Here is a 22,217-nt window from a genome sequence, read left to right as displayed (position 1 = left end):
CTGATATGAGAATGAGGCTAAACACCATTACACACACCTGTTCTCCATGTATCCTTAAAAGAGCTAGAAGAGCTATTGCTGTTATTTGAATTACCATTTAAATGTAGCTATATAATTATGTAGTTCATTAGTTTGTTATGTACAGTATATCGTTTTTCATAGCTGTCCAATGAAAAACAAATATCTCCATTTTTGGCGATTTTTTGTTTACTTCAAAATATGAACTGACAAACTGTCCCTTACACCAGGTTAAAATTTCTTTTTGAACGGACCAATAGAAATGCTTCAAAATGACCTGAAATAAACTATTTTTACATTGGCTTCCATTGATAGCTTAGATGTTTTTTTCTCTCTCCTGTAAAGTTGCTGTTTTGAAGATACTTGTTTTTCATTGGACAGTGACGATATGTGTTTCCATTTTTTTACATTCCGTTATAGATTTGGATTTGAGCCCTTAATGATAAATAATATGGTTGAGCAGATTCATAAAACTATTAAAAATCTCAAAAATGTCAGAACTGGAGCAACATATTCTAATAAAAGAGCCACTTATTTAATTTTTGTTTTTTTAAGTATACCACAGATACAAAGTAACAGAAACATAAATTGAAATTAAAATGAATTACATCTAGAAAAGTGCATTTACCCTAATCCCAGGTGGTTGCTGTGGTATCCCAAATAAAATTGCTATTGGGTTGCCAAGTGGTTACTAGAGGGACACAATGCTATTGCTTGGTGGTTGACATGGATTCGCTTACTGTTTGATACACAGTTGCTAAAGCATCATAGGTGGTTGCTCTGCAAAAATGCAACAAACAGTAATGTTGTATCCACATACAGTACCAGTCAAAAGTTTGGATACACCATAAATTCAGTAGTTTTTTTTTTTTTTATTATTTAAGAAAAAAAATCTGCATTGGAGATTAATACTAAAGTCATCCAAACTATGAAGAAAAAGTAGAATATGTTTTTTTTATATATATTCTTCAAAGCAGGCACCTTTTGGCTGGATTTCTTCACTCAGCTTTATGATTTAGAGTCACATGGAATCCAGGCTTTCAGTTAACAGCTGTGCTGAACTCTTAAAGAGTTCATTACTGTACTTTAATTTTGCACCCATCATTTGTAACGTTGTAAAGAGGAAGAGTTGTTATTATGGCAAGAACTACTCAAGTAAAAGTAAAATTAAAACTAAAAGTATCCTCTAGTGCAGTCGCAAAGACTATCAAAAATGTTATGATGAAACTGGCCCTCCCCAGGACCCCCATGCCACATAAAAGGAAGACCAAGAGTTCCTCTGTTGCACAGGATACATTTATCAGAGTTACCAGGCTCAGAAACCGAAAGTTAACAGCACCTCAATGCTTCACAGCATATTTTGGTTTGTTTCTTCACTGTCTGGATGACTTCAGTATACATTTACAATGTAGAAAAAATATATATATTTTAAAATATTTGCCACATTTGTATTGGATTGGGTTATATCTCCTCACAATTGCTCTCACAAGTATTTGCTTTCTTTAGGACACCAACAAAAATACAAATATGGGTTTAGTGATTTTCCTCTTTATTTATTGAAGGGATTTTTCTGCTCTTATGTTAAATCAGATCAGATATTTTATGGGTTTGAAACAGTGATATTTGCTCCAGCTATTAGCATGCAAGCTTATACATAAGGCTGGCCTTGTGTGGCAGTGAGCACTGAAGTGTATGATCCACAGATGTCTTTAATTTAATTATAAATGGATGGTGAAATCCATACAGAATCACATTAGGCCACCACTCTGCATGAGCAGATCTTACGATGGGAGAATTGAAGAATATGGTTTTATATGTTAATAACTATTCATTCAGTAATTCAGCCGTACTTTTAAAGACTGGGCTACAGAATTTCAAAGCTGCCTTAATAATAAAGCAAAAGAGCCAGTTTTCTGTAAATAATTTAACCAAAAAAAAAAAAAAGTCATAAACCCGATTTTACTCTCAGACTCTGAATATTTATGCATATTACCTTTGAATATGTACCAGCATGAGAGTTGAAAATATGGTATGTGACCCATGTAAAGATGACAGACTTGATAATGGTCTTTGGTCTAAGCTAATGGCCATACTTACATACTGTACATGTGCATTAAAGTAAGTATTCAGTCTTTATTTGTTGCATTCACAGCTGAAACGTTGAGAAATGCATTTTGTTTTAATGTAAATTCTATTGTCTACTCACCAGGGCCATTTCTGGACATGTTGGAGTGGGCCTATGCTCCTTAATAAATGTTACTGTGTGTTTACTTTATATGGTCAAATACAGGGGTTGGACAATGGAACTGAAACACCTGTCATTTTAGTGTGGGAGGTTTCATGGCTAAATTGGAGCAGCCTGGTGGCCAATCTTCATGAATTGCACATTATTGCACCAGTAAAAGCAGAGTGTGAAGGTTTAATTAGCAGGGTAAGAGCACAGTTTTATTCAAAATATTGCAATGCACACAACATTATGGGTGACATACCAGAGTTCAAATCAGGGACAAATTGTTGGTGCACATCTTGCTGGAGCATCTGTGACCAAGACAGCAAGTCTTTGTGATGCATCAAGAGCCACGGTATCCAGGGTAATGTCAGCATACCACCAAGAAGGATGAACCACATCCAACAGGATTAACTGTGGATGCTGTAAGAGGAAGCTTTCTGAAAGGGATGTTCAGGTGCTAACCCGGATTGTATCCAAAAAACATAAAACCACGGCTGCCCAAATCACGGCAGAATTTAATGTGCACCTCAACTCTCCTGTTTCCACCAGAACCAGAATAATATTATCAGTTCAGTGGTGGTGGCGCTAGGAGCTAAAGCGCTAATGGAGTTTTGGCTTATTAGTATAGATGTGTTTTAAGTCTAAACATCACAGCAAAAAAGTCCAGTGTTAAATTAACTCCCACAGAGCTATTTTCCAGGGTTTATATACTGTAGCTCCACACTCTTTGGAGTTAAATCAACACTTTCAAAATGGTTAAACATTTAACAGCTTGCCTGAGTTCCTTTTTAACTCAGATACATATTTTTTATCACCATAGATTGTTAGACTAAGAGTAAAAATAAATAAATGAGAAGAATTTTAGTCAATTGATCACAATTTACAGTACAGACAATGGTAACTTGCTCTTATAGCCTACAACATGAGGCTAGGCAAACAACCATTATAAAAAATATAATGGAATACCCAATGGAAGGTAGCCCTGGTGGGCAAGACTACACACTGATGGTAAGTTAGGATCTGGGGGACACACCCATTATGCAAAAAAGTTTAATTGGGCAGAGTTTAATTACATCTCTGTGGAGCTGATCGGGATCAACACTGAAATATTCAACTCTGTCAAATAACTCCAACACTGGACACCATTTAAATCTGAATGAGCTAAAATTACACTTTGAGAAAGAAACTATTTAACTCTGAAATTTAAACTCCCCTGTTTCTGCTGTGTACAGATAGATCTGAAATACACTGGAGCTTTTCTATAACCCAGCATCTCTCATCCTTCCCCACCACTCTACCTCTCTTTCTCTTCCTACCTCTGAGAAAAAACAATCGATAGACATGCCTCCGCTTTCCACAGGATACTGACGACCACTTGGCAAAGTCTGGGATTCTGGCTCAAAGCCACGGCTGCAGTTCTTCTGGCTTTTTTTTTTTTTGTCATTAAATCTTTCAAGGACATCTGCTTTGGTCGACTCACTCTCTCAGCGGACATGTCTGGCCCTGGAGATTTAAGCTGCTTATGTAGCGCTTTTCACTTCAGCTGCGATTTCCAGAGCAATCCAACTTTCTGAACCGAAAAGTGAAGCCATTCATGCAAGCCTTAAACTGTATCCCTGCACTGGTCTTATATCCAAAAGAAAAAAAACTCACAGTGTTGTTTTATGGGTTTGCTGCATAAAAAAACAAGTTCATACATGCTGTTACTCACAGTTTTAGGCAGTGCAGTGCTCCACAACTTTCTATTAATGAAATTAATTTCACAAAAGCAACAAATGGAGGACCTGTACATGTGTAGCACAAGGGAAAATATTCCTTACCATCTTTACATGCAGACACATTTCCTGTTCTCATTCAAGTAGTCCATATATTCATCAGCCTGTTTTTATACTCACTGCTATGTCTGAGATAAAGAAAATTCAAATTCATTGCCAAAATTGAATTTATGGGTGCACTTGCTTTTTATTATTTGGTGATAACCATGTTTTTTTAAGAAAACCCTAAGGTTACTTACTACATAAATAAGGCAAAGCTTACTCCTAATATTAAAAAAATAGTAGGGTTAATTTTGAGGGCATATGACAAAATAACCGACTGCACTGACCATTCACTTCACTTGTATGCAGTAAATTGTTGTACTTTTTTTCTAGTTCAATAAATGAACCAACACAAATGTTCTAAAATGACTTAAAATTATTTGATTTTATAAAAATGTAAGTGTTAAATCTGCAGATTAAGTTGCTTTAAACACGATCAAGGTTACATGTTTAAAATTTAAAATCTGAGCCGCTACAGTGTTATCTAAACAACAAGTAAAATACTCATTTTATGTTAGTTTATTACTTGAATTTGGATCAGTATGTCTGTGTAATAATTGTGTAATACTATAACACCAAAATAAGTGTTGTATACTATTACTTTAGATAATTGTTTTTTTATGGAGTGTATTGTCACTATCACACACAGTGTTTAGATGGAACTGGTCTCCTTTGTTCAGGTAATATTTAATCCATATTATTTGTTTAAAACTAAAAATTGAAGTAAAAAGTGAAAAACTTTAAGTAAACGTTTCATATTTAATATTAATGCACCCACAAAAACAAACTCAAAACAAATGTTTATGAAATTCAGCTTTTATACACATCCAGCAACATAAATATTGCATAGAACATGTTTTTAATAAACCAAGATGTTTTCTGGTGTTGAATATATTCAAGTTTTTCCTTTTTTCCTCTATAACAATATTTATAAATCCAAACCAGTAAAATACCAGTACTCATATAGACAATGATTAATACAGCTTAAAACGTTTGACTCGTAGACTTTCAGTGATGTCATGGATTTGTCATGGATTTGTTCTAAACCTGCTTACTTTTTGCTTAGAGCTATCAGAGTAGTGATTAAAGTTTGGTAAATTAATTGATGTTAGAATAAAAAGAAATCCATTTATAATTACCACTTAAATTAACTCCACAACAACCAAGGCTTTGGATGTTTTGTCATATCTTGCAGATCTTCTCCTCTCAGAGTCTGTTCGGAGCTTTTAAACAGCGAGCCTCACACTCCTCCTGGGTCTCGAACCTGTTGCCATTGCCTCCACATCCTCCGTACCAGAACCGTGTGCACTCCTGAATGGACGTGTCAAAGTGCCATTTCAGAGCAAAGTTATAGCATTTGCCCAAGTCATGAGGAAGCTGGCACACATCTGTTTAGAGAAAAAAAAAAGTATGACACTTTGCAATGTAAGGCTCTTACTTTTTTTTTTAAATATCGGTATGCAAATGTTTGGGACTGTCAAACTTTCTGCTACAATGAATAGAATTTGCAGTTGTTACTGCTGGGCATCATGGTTTTAATCAGTCAGTGGCGCACCTGTTCTTTTTAACCGCCAAAATAGCAACATGACAGAAATGTACCTGAACACACCTCACATCCAGACCACCACGCCCATCAGCGTAGATTTATTCCTAAACTCTGACGCTATTTTAACAGTGCAGGTGCAAGGCGTAAAAATAGACTGTTGACGGGGTGTAAGGTAGCAATGAGCATCACTACATGCCATGCACAGGGTGTACGATAGGACACATAGTGTTGTTTTTTACTTCTTTACTTCTTTTACTTCTTTTTACTTCTTTACTTCTTTCTATTCTATTAATATCTCATTTCAGTTTCATGAATGAATGAATGAATGAACACCAAAAGAGGTTTGGTTTGGCCCTGCTAACACTGATGCTATGCGTTACATGAGCTTATTTGGTGATGATATCAAATAAGCTCAAGCATGGAACACGTTTCAGCCTGCTACTGTTAAATTTAAATAAAAAATAATGCATGCAAGGGTGTTACCCTCAGATATTGATGGCATATCCTTAAGAAGACTTTCAATATCTGCAGGAATAAATGGAGAAATTCTGTCAAAAGATGCATCTTTATTGCTAAAAAATATTTGTCAGTTCAATGTGAAAAAATACGTCATGTGATAACAAGCATTTTACTACTTTTTACACTTTGACAACTAAACTCTTTCAGTGTGTGAATAAGAGACCATCACCTCTACCTCCAGCTATATACGGAGTAGAGGACTATAGCTTTTAATGCTAACTTACCCAGTCCTCCACATGTCTCAAAGCACTCAGCCTCTGTAAGGAAGCGATTGCTGTTACCATCGCAGCCGCCGTACCAGAAATGAGTGCATTTCCCTGTGCGTCGATCATAAAACCACCTGGGCTCATAACTTGTGCACACCGTGCCCATATCTCTATCAAGCAAACAGTGAGCTGAAAAGCAAACATTTAGAAGTAGAAAATCATTAACTGAAATTTGGATTCTTTTAAGGCATTAAGTTTAGGCACACAAAGATATTTTTTAAATTTGTGAAAAGGTCTACAAAGAACTGTCGCCATTATTATGTTAGGAATATGACTTGTTTCCTATTATTGTTAGAAAAAGTTTGTCTGCCATGAACTCAGGAAATAACTGAGAAAGCAATGTAATTACAGCTACATTCATTAGTTTTTTTCTTAATTAGTATGCTTCCAAAATAAGAATGATTGGACAGAAACCCTATCAGAAACAAGGTTAAGTTTAAGTAAAGAGTAGATTCAATTTAGGTTGGTGTTTAGGTGTTGAGTTTAAATTTCAGGTTAGTTTTAATTTCAGGTTGAGGTTAGGTTTTGTTGAGGCTAGGTTAAGCTGAAGTTGAGATTGAGGTTAGGTTTAGTTGGGGTTATGTTTAGTTGAAGTTTAAATTGAGATAGTGGTTAGGTTTAGTTGGAAATATGGTTAGGGAGGTTAGGTTAGGTTGAAGTTGAGGTTGAGATTGAGTTTAGGTTTAGCTGGGGTTGAGGTTAGGTTTGGTTGAGGATAGGCTTAACTGAAGATGAGGTTAGGGCTTAGTTGGGGTTAAGGTTAGATTTAGTTATGGATGAGGTTAGGTTTAGTTGAGGTTAGGTTTAGTTTAAGTTGAGGTTTAGGTTAAATTTGGTTGAGGTTAGGTTTAGTTTAAGTTGAGGTCTAGGTTAGGTTTAATTGGGGTTAATATTAGGTTTGGTTAAGGCTGAGATTAGGTTTGGTTAAGGTTAGGCTTAGTTTAAGTTGAGCTTAAGGTTAGGTTTGTTAACCTTGAGGTTAGGTTTAGTTTAAGTTGAGGTTTAGGTTAGGTTTTGTTGGGGTTAATATTAGGTTTGGTTAAGGCTGAGGTTAGGTTTATTTAAGGTTCAGGTTGAGCTTAAGATCAAATTTAGTTGCGGATGAAATCAGGTTTAGTTGAAGTTGAGATTAGATTAAGTTGAGGTTGAGGTTATATTTTAGTGAGTTAATGTTTAGTTGAGGTTAGGTTTAGTTAAATCTAATGTTAGATTTGGTTGACATTGAGGTTAGGTTTATTTGTGGTAAAGGTTGAAGTTAAGATTAGATTTAGTTAAGGTTGAGGTTAGGTTTAGTTGAGATTAGGTGTGACTGAAGTTGAGGTTAAGGTTAGGGTTAGTTGAGGTTGGGTTTAGATTAGGGTGGGCTTGAGGTGTAAGTTAAGTTAATGTTTAGACTTAAGTGTAGGTTCAGGTCATAATATAATTTTGGAAAAAGGTACTTTGGAACATTCTCTCTTTGAATAGTTTTTGTTTGTTTAAGATGCAGTAGTAATATGTTAATACTACCCAAGGGTTGCACTATATTTATTATACATTGTATGATTACTGAAATTATCTTTTTGTTGCATATGTAGCATACATACCATCGTTTGTGTATATTATATTTACAGTATAGTGTGAAAATGCAAGTATCAATTAAGTACCTTTAGATTTGTCTGGCCCACTTTGGTGCTCCTCTACCTCTTTCTGTTCTTCATCATTCTCCTTGATGATCTCAGAATTCTCCAGTGTTTCTGTGTTTGTCTTCCTGTGGTCATTAATGTATCCATCCTGATACTCGTACTGATCTACAAAGGTGGACGTTTCCAAAAATGGCTCCAGTGTAAAAGCATCAACTAAGATGTCGATCTCTGTAGTTGCTGGAATGATGTCCGGAGCAATGGTGTACAGGTCAACACTGATGCACAGAAAACATTTTGTAAGTGTGCTGAAAATACTCTCATTCACAAAAAAATATATATAATTTAATAAATTGCTAGAAAAGTCATCCTGCATCCTGTTGTGTAAATTGTATAAAAAAAATGTGTTCTGATTAGATATTGGGTCTGCCCACAAGAGGGCATACAATTGCTTCCGCCACTGCTTTAAATAATAAAGGCTCTCAGAGGCTAAATTAAGAGACCACTTCAGTTTCTGAATCAGTTTCTCTGATTTTGCTATTTATAGGTTTATGTTTAAGTTAAATAAACATCGTTGTTCTATTCTATAAACTACGGACAATATGTCTCCCAAATTCCAAATAAAAATATTGTAATTTAGAGCATTTATTTACATAAAATGAGAAATGGCTGAAATAACAAAAAAGATGCAGAGCTTTCAGACCTCAAATAATGCAAAGAAAACAAGTTCATACTCATAAAGTTTAAAGACTTCAGAAATCAATATTTGGTGGAATAACCCTGGTTTTTAGTCACAGTTGTCATGCATCTTGGCATCATGTTCTCCTCCACCAGTTTTACACACTGCTTTTGGATAACTTTATGCCTTTACCCCTGGTGCACAAATTCAAGCAGTTCAGTTTGGTTTGATGGCTTGCGATCATCCATCTTACTCTTGATTATATTCCAGAGGTTTTCAATGTTGTAAAATCAAGGAAACTCATCATTTTTAAGTGATCTCTTATTTTTGTCCAGAGCTTTTATATCATTATTACATTTTAATCCAACAATTCCTTGTTGGTGGTTAATATGTTAGCCAATTAATGTAGAAATACATTATTAATGCATTAACATTATTGTTATTATTATTATTATTGCCAAATTAATTGATTTTTTCTGTTTTTGACTGTGTTACCCATCTGGTAGACGAACAGGACCAAGCCCCTCAAATGGACTTTCAGGTACACGAACAGGACCAAGACCTTCATCTGGACTTCGTGGTGGAATTACAGGACCAAGTCCTTCAAATGGTTGTTCTGGTGGAATAACAGGTCCAGGACCTTCTTCTGGTCTTTCTGGTGGTATAACAGGACCAAGTCCCTCAAATGGCTGTTCTGGTGGAATAACAGGACCAAGACCTTCAAATGGTTGTTCTGGTGGAATAACAGGTCCAGGACCTTCTTCTGGTCTTAGCGGTGAAATAACAGGACCAAGTCCCTCAAATGGCTGTTCTGGTGGAATAACAGGACCAAGTCCTTCAAATGGTTGTTCTGGTGGAATAACAGGTCCAGGACCTTCCTCTGGTCTTAGTGATGGAATAACAGGCCCAGGACCTTCTTCTGGTCTTAGTGGTGGAATAACAGGTCCAGGACCTTCTTCTGGTCTTAGTGGTGGAATAACAGGTCCAGGACCTTCTTCTGGTCTTAGTGGTGGAATAACAGGACCAAGTCCCTCAAATGGTTTTTCAGGAACCTGAACAGGACCAAGGCCCTCATCTGGTCTATGTGGTACACGAACAGGACCAAGCCCCTCAAACGGCCTGGGTTCAAAAGTGCTGCACTCACTATTTTGAGAGGAGGGTTTGGGGAAAAAATCTCCTGTGAACAGATAGAAAATAGAAATATTGTTGACCAGATTCATATAAAACACCATCAGATCTATCATCACTATAACATACAGGCACTTTCTCATTCATTTTACCATTAAAATCATATTAACATCATATGTGGCATTCCTACAATGGCGATGGTCAAAGCCAGATCTGTACCAAGAGCTCTTAGAGCTTCCAGTATGGCTCGGCTCGAACCACTATCCCTCAAAACCCACAGTAAACAAACATTCGACTCTTCTCTGTGCTGGAGGACCAAGGTGGTGGAATGAACTTCCACTGGGTGTCAGAACAGCGGCGTCACTCGCGGTCTTCAAATCCCGACTGAAGACTTTCTAAAGAGTTTCTAAACGAATCATAAAAACTTCCTAGGGTTCCAAACATGATCAAGCTCTGTGTATCTCTTGATCCTAGTCTACAAACTAGTTATGGATATTTTGAAGTAAACAATAAAGCACTGTTGTAAGTCGCTCTGGATAAAAGCGTCTGCTAAATACCTTAAATGTAAATGTAAATTGGTGATTTAAACCCTACACTGAAAAATTTACAAGAAGAAGCCCAAAAAGAGGACGTGTACATTAAAGTTTGAAAAAAGTTTTTTTTAATGCAGATGTTTCTTACTGGTCAGCATGCGAAGGAAGGCTCTGAGGAAACGCCGGGCGTACTTCAGCTCTCTCCGTTCTAGCCTTCCCAGATGCACTAAGTGCTGCACCAGTGGAGTGGTGGTCAGTTCCTCAGCCTGAGTCCAGCTGAATCTGTCTCCCACCGTCAGTGTGAACAGCACCACATCCTGGCATTCACACAGCTTAGAGACGTAGTCCAGGTAGTCTTTGTCCAAGTACCCAGAGTCCTCAGCAAGAACTGCCAGCACCATTTGCTTCTTCCTTGGGGCTTCTACTTCCATGATAACATTGGTTACCAACCACTCCAAAGCCAAGTCAAGGCGCGATGAGCCGCCAGCTTGCCGCATGTCTTCGGAAATGTATCTTCCCATCATTTTACGCTCTGTGAACGTATTGAGGCCGAATACTTCCTGGACGCTGAAGTTGGCATAGCTGGAGCTCTGCTGGTAGACACCGATGCGGGCCTTCCCATCTTCGATTCTGGGGTGAGCACTTACATCCACTTCCTCCACCAGTGAGCTCAGGAGCTCCTTCATCTTTAAGTACTGATCAGCCTGCAGGTCTGATGTCGCATCCATCATTACAGTCAGGTCTACATCCACCTCTTCAGGTGGAGGGTTTAGAATGATGCCACAGGACTGGTCTGGGTTGCAGCGATCTGTGGTCAGAAAAGATTATCCTTAATTCCATATATTCATCCGCTTTCTACAGTACATCCACTCACTAGGCAATTTATGAGGTCTACCTACTTCACAGATCTGCTGTATTGGGTTGCACAATTACAGAAAGTACCTCTATATACACAGTTTTACACTTTGTCAGCCTCCTTCTACTTCAGGTACCATTGTTCAGTGGATTGTTGAGCTTGTTTTAAAGCAAGCATTTCTTTACTCATGTGCAAGATGCTTTACCAAAACAGATGATGCACTCTTTAATCCGATGGTGTCTCTGGGCATCAAAAATCATGAAGCTCCTGGTTTCATCTGCCTGAGAAGCAACAAACAGAAAAACAAAATAATACAATGCTGTATGCAGTTATTGTCCATTTTAGTCTATCTTCAAATAAAAGATAGCGAACATTCCTGGGTGCTAGAGATTGAGTATACCTCATCTGGCAACCAGGATTAAGGTCTGGTGATGGTGTTGGTGGTCAGTCAAATTTGGCCCAATCACATTTCTTATTTATACCCTTATCCATTGTTTTTAAGTGTTTCACTTTCTTTGGAACAGAGCTGAACAACAAAAATGAAATGGGACTACTGCAAAAATCTAAGGTGGAATGAGAAATTTAGGCAACAGTAAATTTAGCTAGCTCAGTACCTATCAACTAAGACATATTACTAGCTATTTGTTATGGTTTCTATAAAGACAAAAAGCCATAATGCATTAAAACTAATTAAACTATGTTTAAAAATTGATTATTATAATTTCTTACAAATAAAATACTATGTTTGTGGGTTTCTTTAGTGGCCTCTGCCACTATCTTGCTTGGGATTTTTCAAAACTTTGCGTTTGGTTGTTCATCAGTAAGGAGGCCCAGACTTTAAACCCAGAAGTCTGTTTTACATAACATTTATATTTATAAACAATACTCAACTATTTTGAGTTAGTTGAACATTTGTGGGCACATATACTGAACTATTCAAACTGAGATCTTTGAGTTGAACCAATTTATACTAACTGAGTTTAGTCTGTTGTCATTAACAGCTTCTTTTCCATTGGCTTCTGTCACAATCTATTTGCATACTGGGTGTGTCCAACAGTTTTTGACAAACTCTCACCATCAGTGTGTAGTGATTCCCCCTGGCCTACCTTAGAAATAAATCAAGTTCCCCTTTAGTTGTAAAAACTTGATGTTTTAATTTATGCTAACTCAAGTTTTCTTTCCCATTACTTACAAAAATTTTAGCAATTCCGCTGCCTTAAAAAAGTTAAGTAAACTCAACTTATCCGGTCTTACAGTATAACAAAAATAAAAAAAAGTGAAATCAACTTATCATTTAGTTGTAATAACTTGATGTTTTAATTTATGCTAATCTATTACTTAACTTTTTTAAGGCAAATGGTTTCCTCAATTTTTTTAAAGTAAATTCAACTTATCCGGGCTTACAGTGCATGTAGCCCTAACACTTGACCCTTAGGCGTGAACAAGGAAATCCCAGGGGTAGGGCTTAGTGGTAGTGGCAAGGGTGAAATAAGATTTGGCCAAAGTGTTCCAGGGTTCGATCACATTTTTTGAACCAGTCACTCAGAGATTGGGACCTGGTCATCCCTAGTTATAAACATTGGTGGCTCATTGGTTACAGCACTGGGTTATTGATGGCAGGGTTGTGGGTTTGATACCCAGCTGCCACTTTTGAGCAAGGCCTAAACCCAATGGCCTACCAGAACTCTCACAATAGAACTGTGTGTGTGTGATCGATTGTTCTAAAAAGCACAGGAAACATCTCAACAAGTTCTTATGTTGCCCAAAAAGGACAAATTCTCCCATTTCACCATGAACTACCTGGATGGCTCGCTCGATATCTGGAACAGGGTTGAAGGCAATGACTCCCAGATGAACATCTAAAGCCTTGAACTCCAGCATGGCCGTGTTCAGGGCAGAGGTGTCATCTGACTGCCCGTTCGTGAGGAATACTGCCACCTTCCTCACGAGCTTCCCATCTCTGACCCGTTTGAAGACGTTCTGAGACACGAAGCGCATGGCCTGGCCAATGTTACGACTGTTCCTGCTCCTCTGCAGAGACAGACCCTTTACTGCCTCCAGAAGGAGCTTCTTCCGATGGTAGTCTGAGAAACGGATGAGGTAATTGGTTTCACTGTTGAAGGAAAGCACAGAGACCCGAGCTCCTGCTGGACAGTTCGTCTCAGAGATGCTGATGTCCTCCAATAGAGACAGGGCTGCAGAACGCATTCTATCAAACACCTGAGGAGTTACACCAGCAGATGTGTCCAAAGCGATGACCAGCTCAGTGGGGTACACAGGACATTTGGTGTGACCTAGATGCAATGCAAGAAAACAAGTAGCAATACTTAAATACAACAATAGTTAGCAAAATAACTAGACAACCTTATATCAGAAACATTTAGGACAGTGTGGAAAATGTTAATTAAAGTAAACACATTGTTTCTTATTGTTACTTTGACTTTGATTTCAGACGGTATAAACTCTATATATTTTGTGGTTTACTATGTCTAGAAATGGCCTCAACATTGATGGGCTCAGTGGCATCTGGGAGGGACCATCAACTTTTTTTTCTGGCCAAATTCCAGATACATCTAATTGCTTGCTATCCTCAGTGTTATCCTCAGTTACACTGCCTGGACAAAAAAAAAAGGTTGCAACCAAAAAAAAAAAAGGTCACACACTCTAATGTTTGGTTGGACCGCCTTTAGCTTTGAATGCAGCACGCATTCACTGTTTAATTGTTTCGATAAGCTTCTGCAATGTCACAAGATTTATTTTAATCCAGTGTTGCATTAATTTCTCACCAAGATCTTCCAGCAGCATTAATGATAGTAGAGTCTGACCACTGCACAAAGCAGCTCTTCTCCATCCAGCACATCCCAAAGATTCTCAATGAGGTTAAGATCTGGACTCTGTGGTGAACTCTCTCTCAATCCATGTGTGAAAATGATGAATGATGATCTCATGCTCCCTGAACCCTGAACTCTTTCACAATTTCAGCCTCATGAATCCTGACATTCTCGTCATCTTGGAATATGCTCCGTGTCTTCAGGGAAGAAAAAATTGAATACATTGATGGAATAAGCTGGTCTATATTCAGTATATTCAGGTAGTCAGCTGACCTCATTCTTTCAGCACATACTGTTGCTGAACCTAAACCTGCAGACCAACTGCAGCTTTAACCCCAGATCATTTGCTTAGTTAAATCCAGGTGGGTTTTTTTTGGCCAGGCAGTGTATAAAACCTATTTTAAGTGTTGTGAGAATGATTGGCAACATTACAAAGGTAAATACTCTACTGTTTCAACATTTTTGGACTGTGCTGCAGGCCTAAAATGCAGGAAAAGATGTATGTTAACAAATAAAATGAAGTTGGACAGAAAAACTTTAATATTGTGGGTTTAAAATGCCGGCAATGAAAAACAATTCAAAGTAAATGTAAGAAACACTGCATTTGTTTGGTTTGCATAATCCATACTGTCCCAACGTTTTCTGATTTGGGTTTACTGACTGATACAGTATATGGGTATATAGAAAAGACTTACCTACACAGCAAGCTGTTGAGATATAAGATGTCACAATCAGACCCACAGAAAAAAACACTAAATTATGTATAAGAAACCACTAGATGTATATTGTCAACACACTGTCTAGTCTACTGCGTGTCCAAATATATGAGGACCCCTACTTCAGCCATATCATATTGGGACACCTGATTGTTTATTGTTTGTTCTGAAATTAAGAGTATTAAAATGCTTTATTCTGCATTGGAATAATAAAAAAAAAACAATTCCAATTAACCAGCTTACTTACCACAGTTTTCACGTACATAATTCACAAGCTCACATTCCTACAAATAAAAGCACAGAGTATAAAAAAAGTAAAAAAAGACCATAAAGTTCTATTTAACATAGATTATTAATAGATTATTCAAAATAGTGATTATATCAATATAATTAAACATTAAAGCAAAATATAATGAGAGGAGCCATAACACTGGCAGCGCATGACCCCTGCCCATTCGCCACAAATCACCATCTCAACAATATGAAGCATGGTGGTGGCAGCATCATGCTGTGAAGATGCTTTTTTTCCTAACTTGAGACTAAGCATCTTGGAGAGCCATGAAATCTGCTGATGCTTCCCTCTGCTGACTTTAACTTTTATGGAGATGCGGATTTCATTTTCCAGCAGGACTTGGCACACTGCCCACACTGCCAAAAGTACCAATTGGTCTATGATATATAATATTCTAATTTTCTGAGACACTGATTTTTTGGGTTTTCATTGGCTGTAAGTCATAATCATAAACAATAAAATAATTAAATGCTTAAAATAGATCACTCTGTGTGTAATACATCTATATAATATATGAGTTTCACATTTTGAACTGAATTACTGAAATAAAGTAACTTTTCAATACTCTATTTTTTGATATTCTATTTTGTTTGAATGCACTAGTATGTATATGTGTGTATATGTGTGTTTGTATATATTTAAAAAAAAAAAAAGTAAAAACATACAGTTTTTGAGCTGGTTCCTGATAATCCTTTAGAGCCCTAAAGAGACAGTAAACATTTTATCACAGTTAGATATTAGAGAAAAAATATTTTTTGAAGGTTTTTACACATTTCTGATTATAAACACATGATTTACACATAATGTACACATGATTTTCAGACCATTCATTCATTGATTCTTAACATAATCTTATTAATATAATATCATCACCAAAAACAGACTACCAATACTAACCCTGTGTCCAACTGGTCCCGTCTCTCCAGGATCTCCAGGACGTCCCCGAATGCCTCTGTTCCCCTTTTTAATATTAAAAGTTATAAGTTATTTTTTTTATTTAATACAACAACAATGTAAACATAATACTAATGTAGATATTATAAAGGTATTGCCCTGGTGAGCTTTACATATTGACTATAATGAACTAAAATAATAAAAGAAAAAAGATATAAAGCTCTGGAAAAATAATAAGAGACAATTTCACTTTCTGAATCAGTTTCTCTGATTTTGCTATTTATAGGTTTATGTTTGATTAAAATGAACATTGTTGTTTTATTCTATAAACTACAGACAACATTTCTCCCAAATTCCAAATAAAAATATTGTCATTTAGAGCATTTATTTGCAGAAAATGAGAAATGGCTGAAATAACAAAAAAAGAAAGTTTTTAGAGTTCAGAAATCAATATTTGGTGGAATAACCCTGGTTTTTAATCACAGTTTTCATGCAACTTGGCATCATGTTCTCCTCCACCAGTCTTACACACTGCCTTTACTACTGGTGCAAAAATCCAAACAGATCAGTTTGGTTTGATGGCTAGTGATCATCCATCCTTCTCTTGATTATATTCCAGAGAAACTTATTATTTTTAAGTGGTCTCTTATTTTTTTCCAGAGCTGTATCTAAGACTAAATCTAATCTATCATAATACATGTATTTCTTAATATCTATATTTTTTTACCGGCATTCCTTGGTGTCCTTTGGGTCCTGTGTCTCCAACAGATCCTTTAGTGCCATCTTCACCCTAGAATTAAAGCATTAAAGAATTTGATTAATGCAATCAGCACAGTCAATGAGTTTGAAAATATGCACATCATACAGTGCATTTAGATACAGAGTAGATAGCTACAGAAATGAGCACAGATACTGACTAAGGAAAACTTACCACCAAGCCAGGATAACCAGGGAAGCCTGGAGTTCCCTGCAGGAAAACACATTTCAGTCTGTAATTATCACAACACAGCCACATACAGCAAAACACAACCTAAAAACACTGATTCACATATAAAAGTATTGAAGAAGACATATAGGGCCCTATTTTGGCAATCTATAGCTGGATTTAGATAGTGTCGGTGTGTCTTTAATATCGTAAGGGCCAAAAAATATGTTTTGCGCAGCTCAAAACATGTAAAAGGCATGAACTAATTCTCTTAATTAATCATGGGTGTGGTTAATTTCGGGTGTAATGTGAAATAAACCAATCAGTGTGTCACTCGTCATTCCCTTTAAGAGCCAGGTGAGCTCTGACTTTGGCACGTTCGTATTTTAACAGTGCAGTGCTTTTGTGCATCTCAGCAGAGGATACTGACCTGCTCGTTCAGGCTGTGAAGATACACCAGCAGCTCATTTAAGAGAACAGCAATGTTATTTTTTTTTCTGTTTATTGTTGAGTTAAAACTCAGGTTTATGCACCTATAGGAAAGGATTCTGACGATTGACTGTTGTCAGGGTTTTAATCAGTCAGTGGAGCTCCTGTGTTTTCTGCTGCCAAAACAGCAACACACCAGAAATTTACCTGAACACACCTCACTTCCAGACCAGCACACTCACCAGTGAAGATTTATTTCTAAACTCTGAGGCGATTTTGATTAAATTCAATTAAATACTGGGTGTAAACAACTGTCAATAAAGAACAGACACTGGAACAGTACTTTTTGTCCTTTACGTCCTGGAGGTCCAAACCCATCTGGACCTGGGTGACCCTGGTAAAAAAAAAAAAAAAAAAAAAGTACAATTATGCATTATTATTTGTCATAATGTGGTAATGAAGAATCATTTAAAAAAACAAAAAGAAAATCCTATATTTTTACAATCTATTTAAAAACTATACAAAAACATAACATTAAATAACTGTATAACAGTTCAATAAATATATGTAATTGTACATTAATAAATGCAATTTCTATCAATAATAACGTACACACTAGCAATAATAAGTAATTATATTTTGAATGAGATTATAACTTTTTAAACATTTACTAAGTAAAAAACTAAATTAAGATTTTAAATTTTAAATACACTTTTTTGGTTCCAGTGTATTACATACTCTTCTAATGATTTTTCACCACATATAAAGACATGTCTTCTTTTGTTTAATGTAAAACATGTGATATATACAAGCCTAAGAAGATCTTATAACTTAAGGTATAAAATGCAAATTAAAATGTAACCTTCTGTAGAACATTTTTAATGGCTAAATATATAAAAGCTGTATAAATACTGTATTTTCTGCTATTTATTTGTCATAGTCAGAAAATAATTGAATCTGAATATCTGTGGACCAAATCTTAAACTACTTCAATCTGAAATTATAAAGAAGAAATAATGTTAACTACATGAATGTTCAACCTTTAGAAGCTAAGCAGTATTCCTGTTGCGTTGTTTTATTATTTAAATTTAAAAATATATTTGTTATTACACAGAGGAGAAAGTAAAGTCAGTAACACAGTAAATTAATTGGGACAAACTAACCAGAGCTCCTCTAAAACCCTCTGGTCCAACATCTCCTTTCTCACCAGTTTCTCCAGGTTCACCCTGAAAAATCACACGTAAAGATTACAAATATAGACATTTTTTTTTATCTGTCTGTTGTTTTTTACATACATTCTCTCCCAAAAACTTCCTGTTTCTTTGGTGAGTAAAGAGCTTCCATTTTCAATATTAGATTTAAATTTTCATATTTTGTGTAAGGGCGAGTTTTCCGTAAAGTTTCTCCAGCGCTAAGGCTGGGTGCAGAGTATTAGCATTAGCCGCTAACGGCAGCGCTAGCGGGACCTGATAGCGCTAAACTGAGGAACCATGAGTGTTCTGGTAACCCAGGGTGCTATCAGTTAGCAGTTTGCCCCATGTAGCTTGTTTTAACACAGCAAACACACAGACTACAGTCCCAATATACACACCTCTGAATAGCAAAAGAGCTAGCGCTTTGGTTAGCAGCTAATGCTAATGCTGCTGCTCCCAGCCTTAGTGCTGGAGAAACTTCACTGAAAACTCACCCTTATTAGGCTGTACTTCAGCAGAGTGGCTTTACTGCTCCTTAATTACCTGACTGGTAAAATGTATACATAAGGCTCACTGTTGTTTTTTGAGGGAAAATTAAAGGATTCTAAGTGTACCTTTTAGTTCATAATATACAATACATACAGGAAGAGAAAAATACACACCAGTGGTCCTCGGGGTCCTTGCTTTCCTACAGATCCTTTACTTCCAACTGGACCATAGAGTCCCTATAGAAAAAAAATGATGGATACATTTAGATATATCATACAGATTTACTTTAATTATTTATGTCATCAAAACATGTAAATAAAAAAATAATTTAGTATAATACCCGAACTCCAGGTAGACCTTGATCACCTGTCTCTCCTTTAAAGCCATTAGGACCAACTGGGCCCTAAAGAAACATAATAAACATAAAGCAAAATATTGTTAAATAGCAGAGGAAATGTTTTAATTCCCAACACCCTCATTTGCTCTGATATTTAATATTATATAAATGAAATAAATGACTGTGTAAAGTAAAATTCTGTACGTATATTTCCCACTCCTTACTCGCAAACCTGAATACCCAGGAAGACCCTGTTGTCCTCTTTCCCCCTTTAGAGTGGAGGTCAATCCCTAGAGAAAAAAAAAAAAAACACGTATTACACACTTACAATGCTAGTAATAAAATATAGAATTAAATTAATTTACATTTTATATTTACATTGAAAAAAATAGGTTATTTTGACCTATTTTGAGAACATACGGTTCGAATGTGGCTAATGGTTTACAGTTAACTATACTAACGTAATACATTATCAGTACATATTTTCATGCTGTAAAACAAACAATTACTTTAATTATTGTATGGTTTACTACATTGTGCTGTACAAACATTTACCTCAAAATGAAAATGCTAAAAAACAGATTGTGCCATTTTAGTCCAGGCTATACATTTTTCCTTTATACTTTATAATTAAGTTCAATACATGTTCACTATAATGCACTTCTGTAAAAAAAAAAAAAAAAAAAAAAAAAAAAAAAAAACAGTGAATACACTGTTTTACAAATTGATGTTTTAATCACATTTTAATTTAAGATTTCCTCAAGCATATGTTACTTAAAGATTTAAAGTTTGGATATTAAGGATTAAAAAATTAATTTAAATATAAATGTTACATTATATTCAAGCAAAAAATATTTTCTAGCCTTAAACTTGTACATTTACTTTTTTTTTATTTTAATTTTAGACATTTGCAAGTAAACACCAAATTAACAGTTTACAGTATAGCCAAAATAGCCACATTAATTCTTTCTTCCCAATGGACTAATCAAACTATATATTTAATAACATTACAATCTTAGTAAGAGGAAACTGGCTATTTTTCATAACCAATTAAATAAGTCACATTATTTTGCCACTATTGGGTACATCAAATACAGTAAAATAGAGTAATTGAATAGCTATAGAGTAAATATTGTAAATAAGTACATATTGTGCAGACTAAAGTAGAGTACTTACTGTAATTACTAATTACACACATAATCCATAATTATATATTTGCTAATTCTGAATATATCCGATTCCAACATTTATAAATGCAATTGGAAAAGTACATTTAAACACTAAACCCCTACAGTGAACACTCCATTATTACATTACCGGAAGACCTTCTGGCCCCTTCCTCCCAGGAAACCCCTGAAACAGGAAACAGAAACATCACTGTGAAAAACGCTGCTTTCTGGCAAACTGTATCCGTCCACTCCAAATATTTAAGTCAGGCGCATGCTTTCCTGATGACACGACGTGTCCATCAGCGCGTGACCCAGACAACACCGCAGACTCCAGCAGACAGACACTGCCAAAGCTTTCCCCAGAACAAAGATGAGCACTGCTAAGCTTAAACTAAACATCAGTACATTAGTGGAGAAGCTGCACTGAAGATAAATGAGAGGCTGAAGCACTCACAGGCTCTCCGGGCTCTCCTCGTCTCCCTGGAGCTCCGTCTGGACCCTGGTCACCCTGAGAAGAGAGGGCAGTGTGGAACATAACACAGATTTAATGAGAGGTGTAATGCATTTATTCATACAGAGAAAATTCGACCTTAAGAAAGTTTAAAGAGCCACTAAACTCTAAATCATATAGATTTTTTTCATAAATAGCTGAAATGTGTTCATTTGAAGTAATAAAACTGCTAATTTTTTTTTTTTACAAACATTTCCTAAACTTAAAAAAAACGCTTTTATTTTGGTCATTTCTGCCTCTGCAGCACCCTCTCAGGTTCAAATGTGTTATAGGCGTGGATGATGTGTTCGTATAATTTGGTACACAGACACATCACAATATGCATTTCAGACAATCAATAATACCAATAGCAATAATACCCTGCTAACGTCCAACAATCTGCGTCTCGGAGCTCAGTCAATCAGCTTACCCTTTTGCCCTGCCTCTAAACCCATACATCACCCAGTGACCCTCCCAAACCTCTCCGATTTTTAGCTTTTTTCAAATTTGAGCTAAGAGTCAGCAAACTTCAGGGGGGTTATTGTCTGTTTAACCAACTGATTTTGAGTGTATACTGTATAAAAACTTAATAAAAACTTTTAATCCTTTTTAGAAGGTTTTAGAAGTCTACCTAACATTTCTTGGTCTAACACACAAGAAGTATTTTTTTTTTTTTGGCTCGTGGAATCATAATACACCTGCACCCCTTGCCCTAACTCACCACCAGTGTGTAGCATTGCTCAAAGGCATCTAGCTAATGCTTTACAAAATGAGTATTTTTTCATTGATGTTTGATGATTGATTTCAGTCACTCAATAAGACTAAATATGACTTGCCTATCCAGAGGCAGGTTTTTTTCCCCTATTTTAAGGGGGACTTAATCCAGCACTAGTCATACTCTGCAGACAAGAAAATTGGTTACTTGCTCTTACAGCCTACAACTCAGGTCAGGCATTCATAAAACATATCTGAATAACCAAGGCAAAGTAGCCCTGATGGGTCTAAGACTACACATTGATGGAGAGTTAGATTTGGGGCACACAAACATTATGCAAATAAATGATTCATAAAGGAGCCAATAGAAAATGTGTACTTTTTGTGAAATGAACTAAATAATGTTAGGTAGACAGTATTTTACTCTAACTTTTTAAATTTGCGGTGTATAATGTCAAATATTCTATAAACCTCTATGCTAAATGGTGAAAAATTGCTGTGAGGAGGATTAGATTTCATCCAGCCTC

At 36.1% G+C, this 22,217-nt stretch overlaps 1 protein-coding gene across 6 annotated transcripts in view; it reads right to left on the bottom strand.

Moving 5' to 3' along the window:
• Positions 1 to 4,840: 4,840 nt before the first annotated feature.
• LOC103024034 (collagen alpha-4(VI) chain) overlaps positions 4,841 to 22,217 on the bottom strand; it is a 42,400-nt gene continuing 25,023 nt past the window's right edge. Inside the window, exons 22-43 of one of the 6 annotated variants that reach the window (XM_049481440.1) lie at positions 20,941 to 20,994; positions 20,635 to 20,670; positions 19,542 to 19,607; positions 19,321 to 19,383; positions 19,154 to 19,216; positions 18,462 to 18,524; positions 17,642 to 17,692; positions 16,876 to 16,911; positions 16,672 to 16,734; positions 15,948 to 16,010; positions 15,716 to 15,751; positions 15,006 to 15,042; positions 14,738 to 14,749; positions 13,012 to 13,505; positions 11,417 to 11,492; positions 10,504 to 11,163; positions 9,452 to 9,871; positions 9,190 to 9,334; positions 8,040 to 8,293; positions 6,355 to 6,525; positions 6,095 to 6,136; positions 4,841 to 5,453 (exon numbers count right to left, since the gene is read on the bottom strand). In XM_049481440.1, the coding sequence (XP_049337397.1) occupies positions 5,272 to 5,453; positions 6,095 to 6,136; positions 6,355 to 6,525; positions 8,040 to 8,293; positions 9,190 to 9,334; positions 9,452 to 9,871; positions 10,504 to 11,163; positions 11,417 to 11,492; positions 13,012 to 13,505; positions 14,738 to 14,749; positions 15,006 to 15,042; positions 15,716 to 15,751; positions 15,948 to 16,010; positions 16,672 to 16,734; positions 16,876 to 16,911; positions 17,642 to 17,692; positions 18,462 to 18,524; positions 19,154 to 19,216; positions 19,321 to 19,383; positions 19,542 to 19,607; positions 20,635 to 20,670; positions 20,941 to 20,994 (3,087 nt within the window). In that variant the 3' untranslated portion in view covers positions 4,841 to 5,271. Of the gene's footprint in view, positions 5,454 to 6,094; positions 6,137 to 6,354; positions 6,526 to 8,039; positions 8,294 to 9,189; positions 9,872 to 10,503; positions 11,164 to 11,416; positions 11,493 to 13,011; positions 13,506 to 14,737; positions 14,750 to 15,005; positions 15,043 to 15,715; positions 15,752 to 15,947; positions 16,011 to 16,671; positions 16,735 to 16,875; positions 16,912 to 17,641; positions 17,693 to 18,461; positions 18,525 to 19,153; positions 19,217 to 19,320; positions 19,384 to 19,541; positions 19,608 to 20,634; positions 20,671 to 20,940; positions 20,995 to 22,217 lie in introns of all 6 variants that reach the window. The other 5 variants (XM_049481438.1, XM_049481441.1, XM_049481443.1 and 2 more) reach the window with 5 other exon arrangements.

This window comes from Astyanax mexicanus, chromosome 7, assembly GCF_023375975.1.
Source record: "Astyanax mexicanus isolate ESR-SI-001 chromosome 7, AstMex3_surface, whole genome shotgun sequence".
Taxonomy (NCBI): Eukaryota; Metazoa; Chordata; class Actinopteri; order Characiformes; family Acestrorhamphidae; genus Astyanax; species Astyanax mexicanus.
Note: the sequence above shows the minus strand (reverse complement) of the source record. Positions and strands in the feature narration are given on the sequence as shown.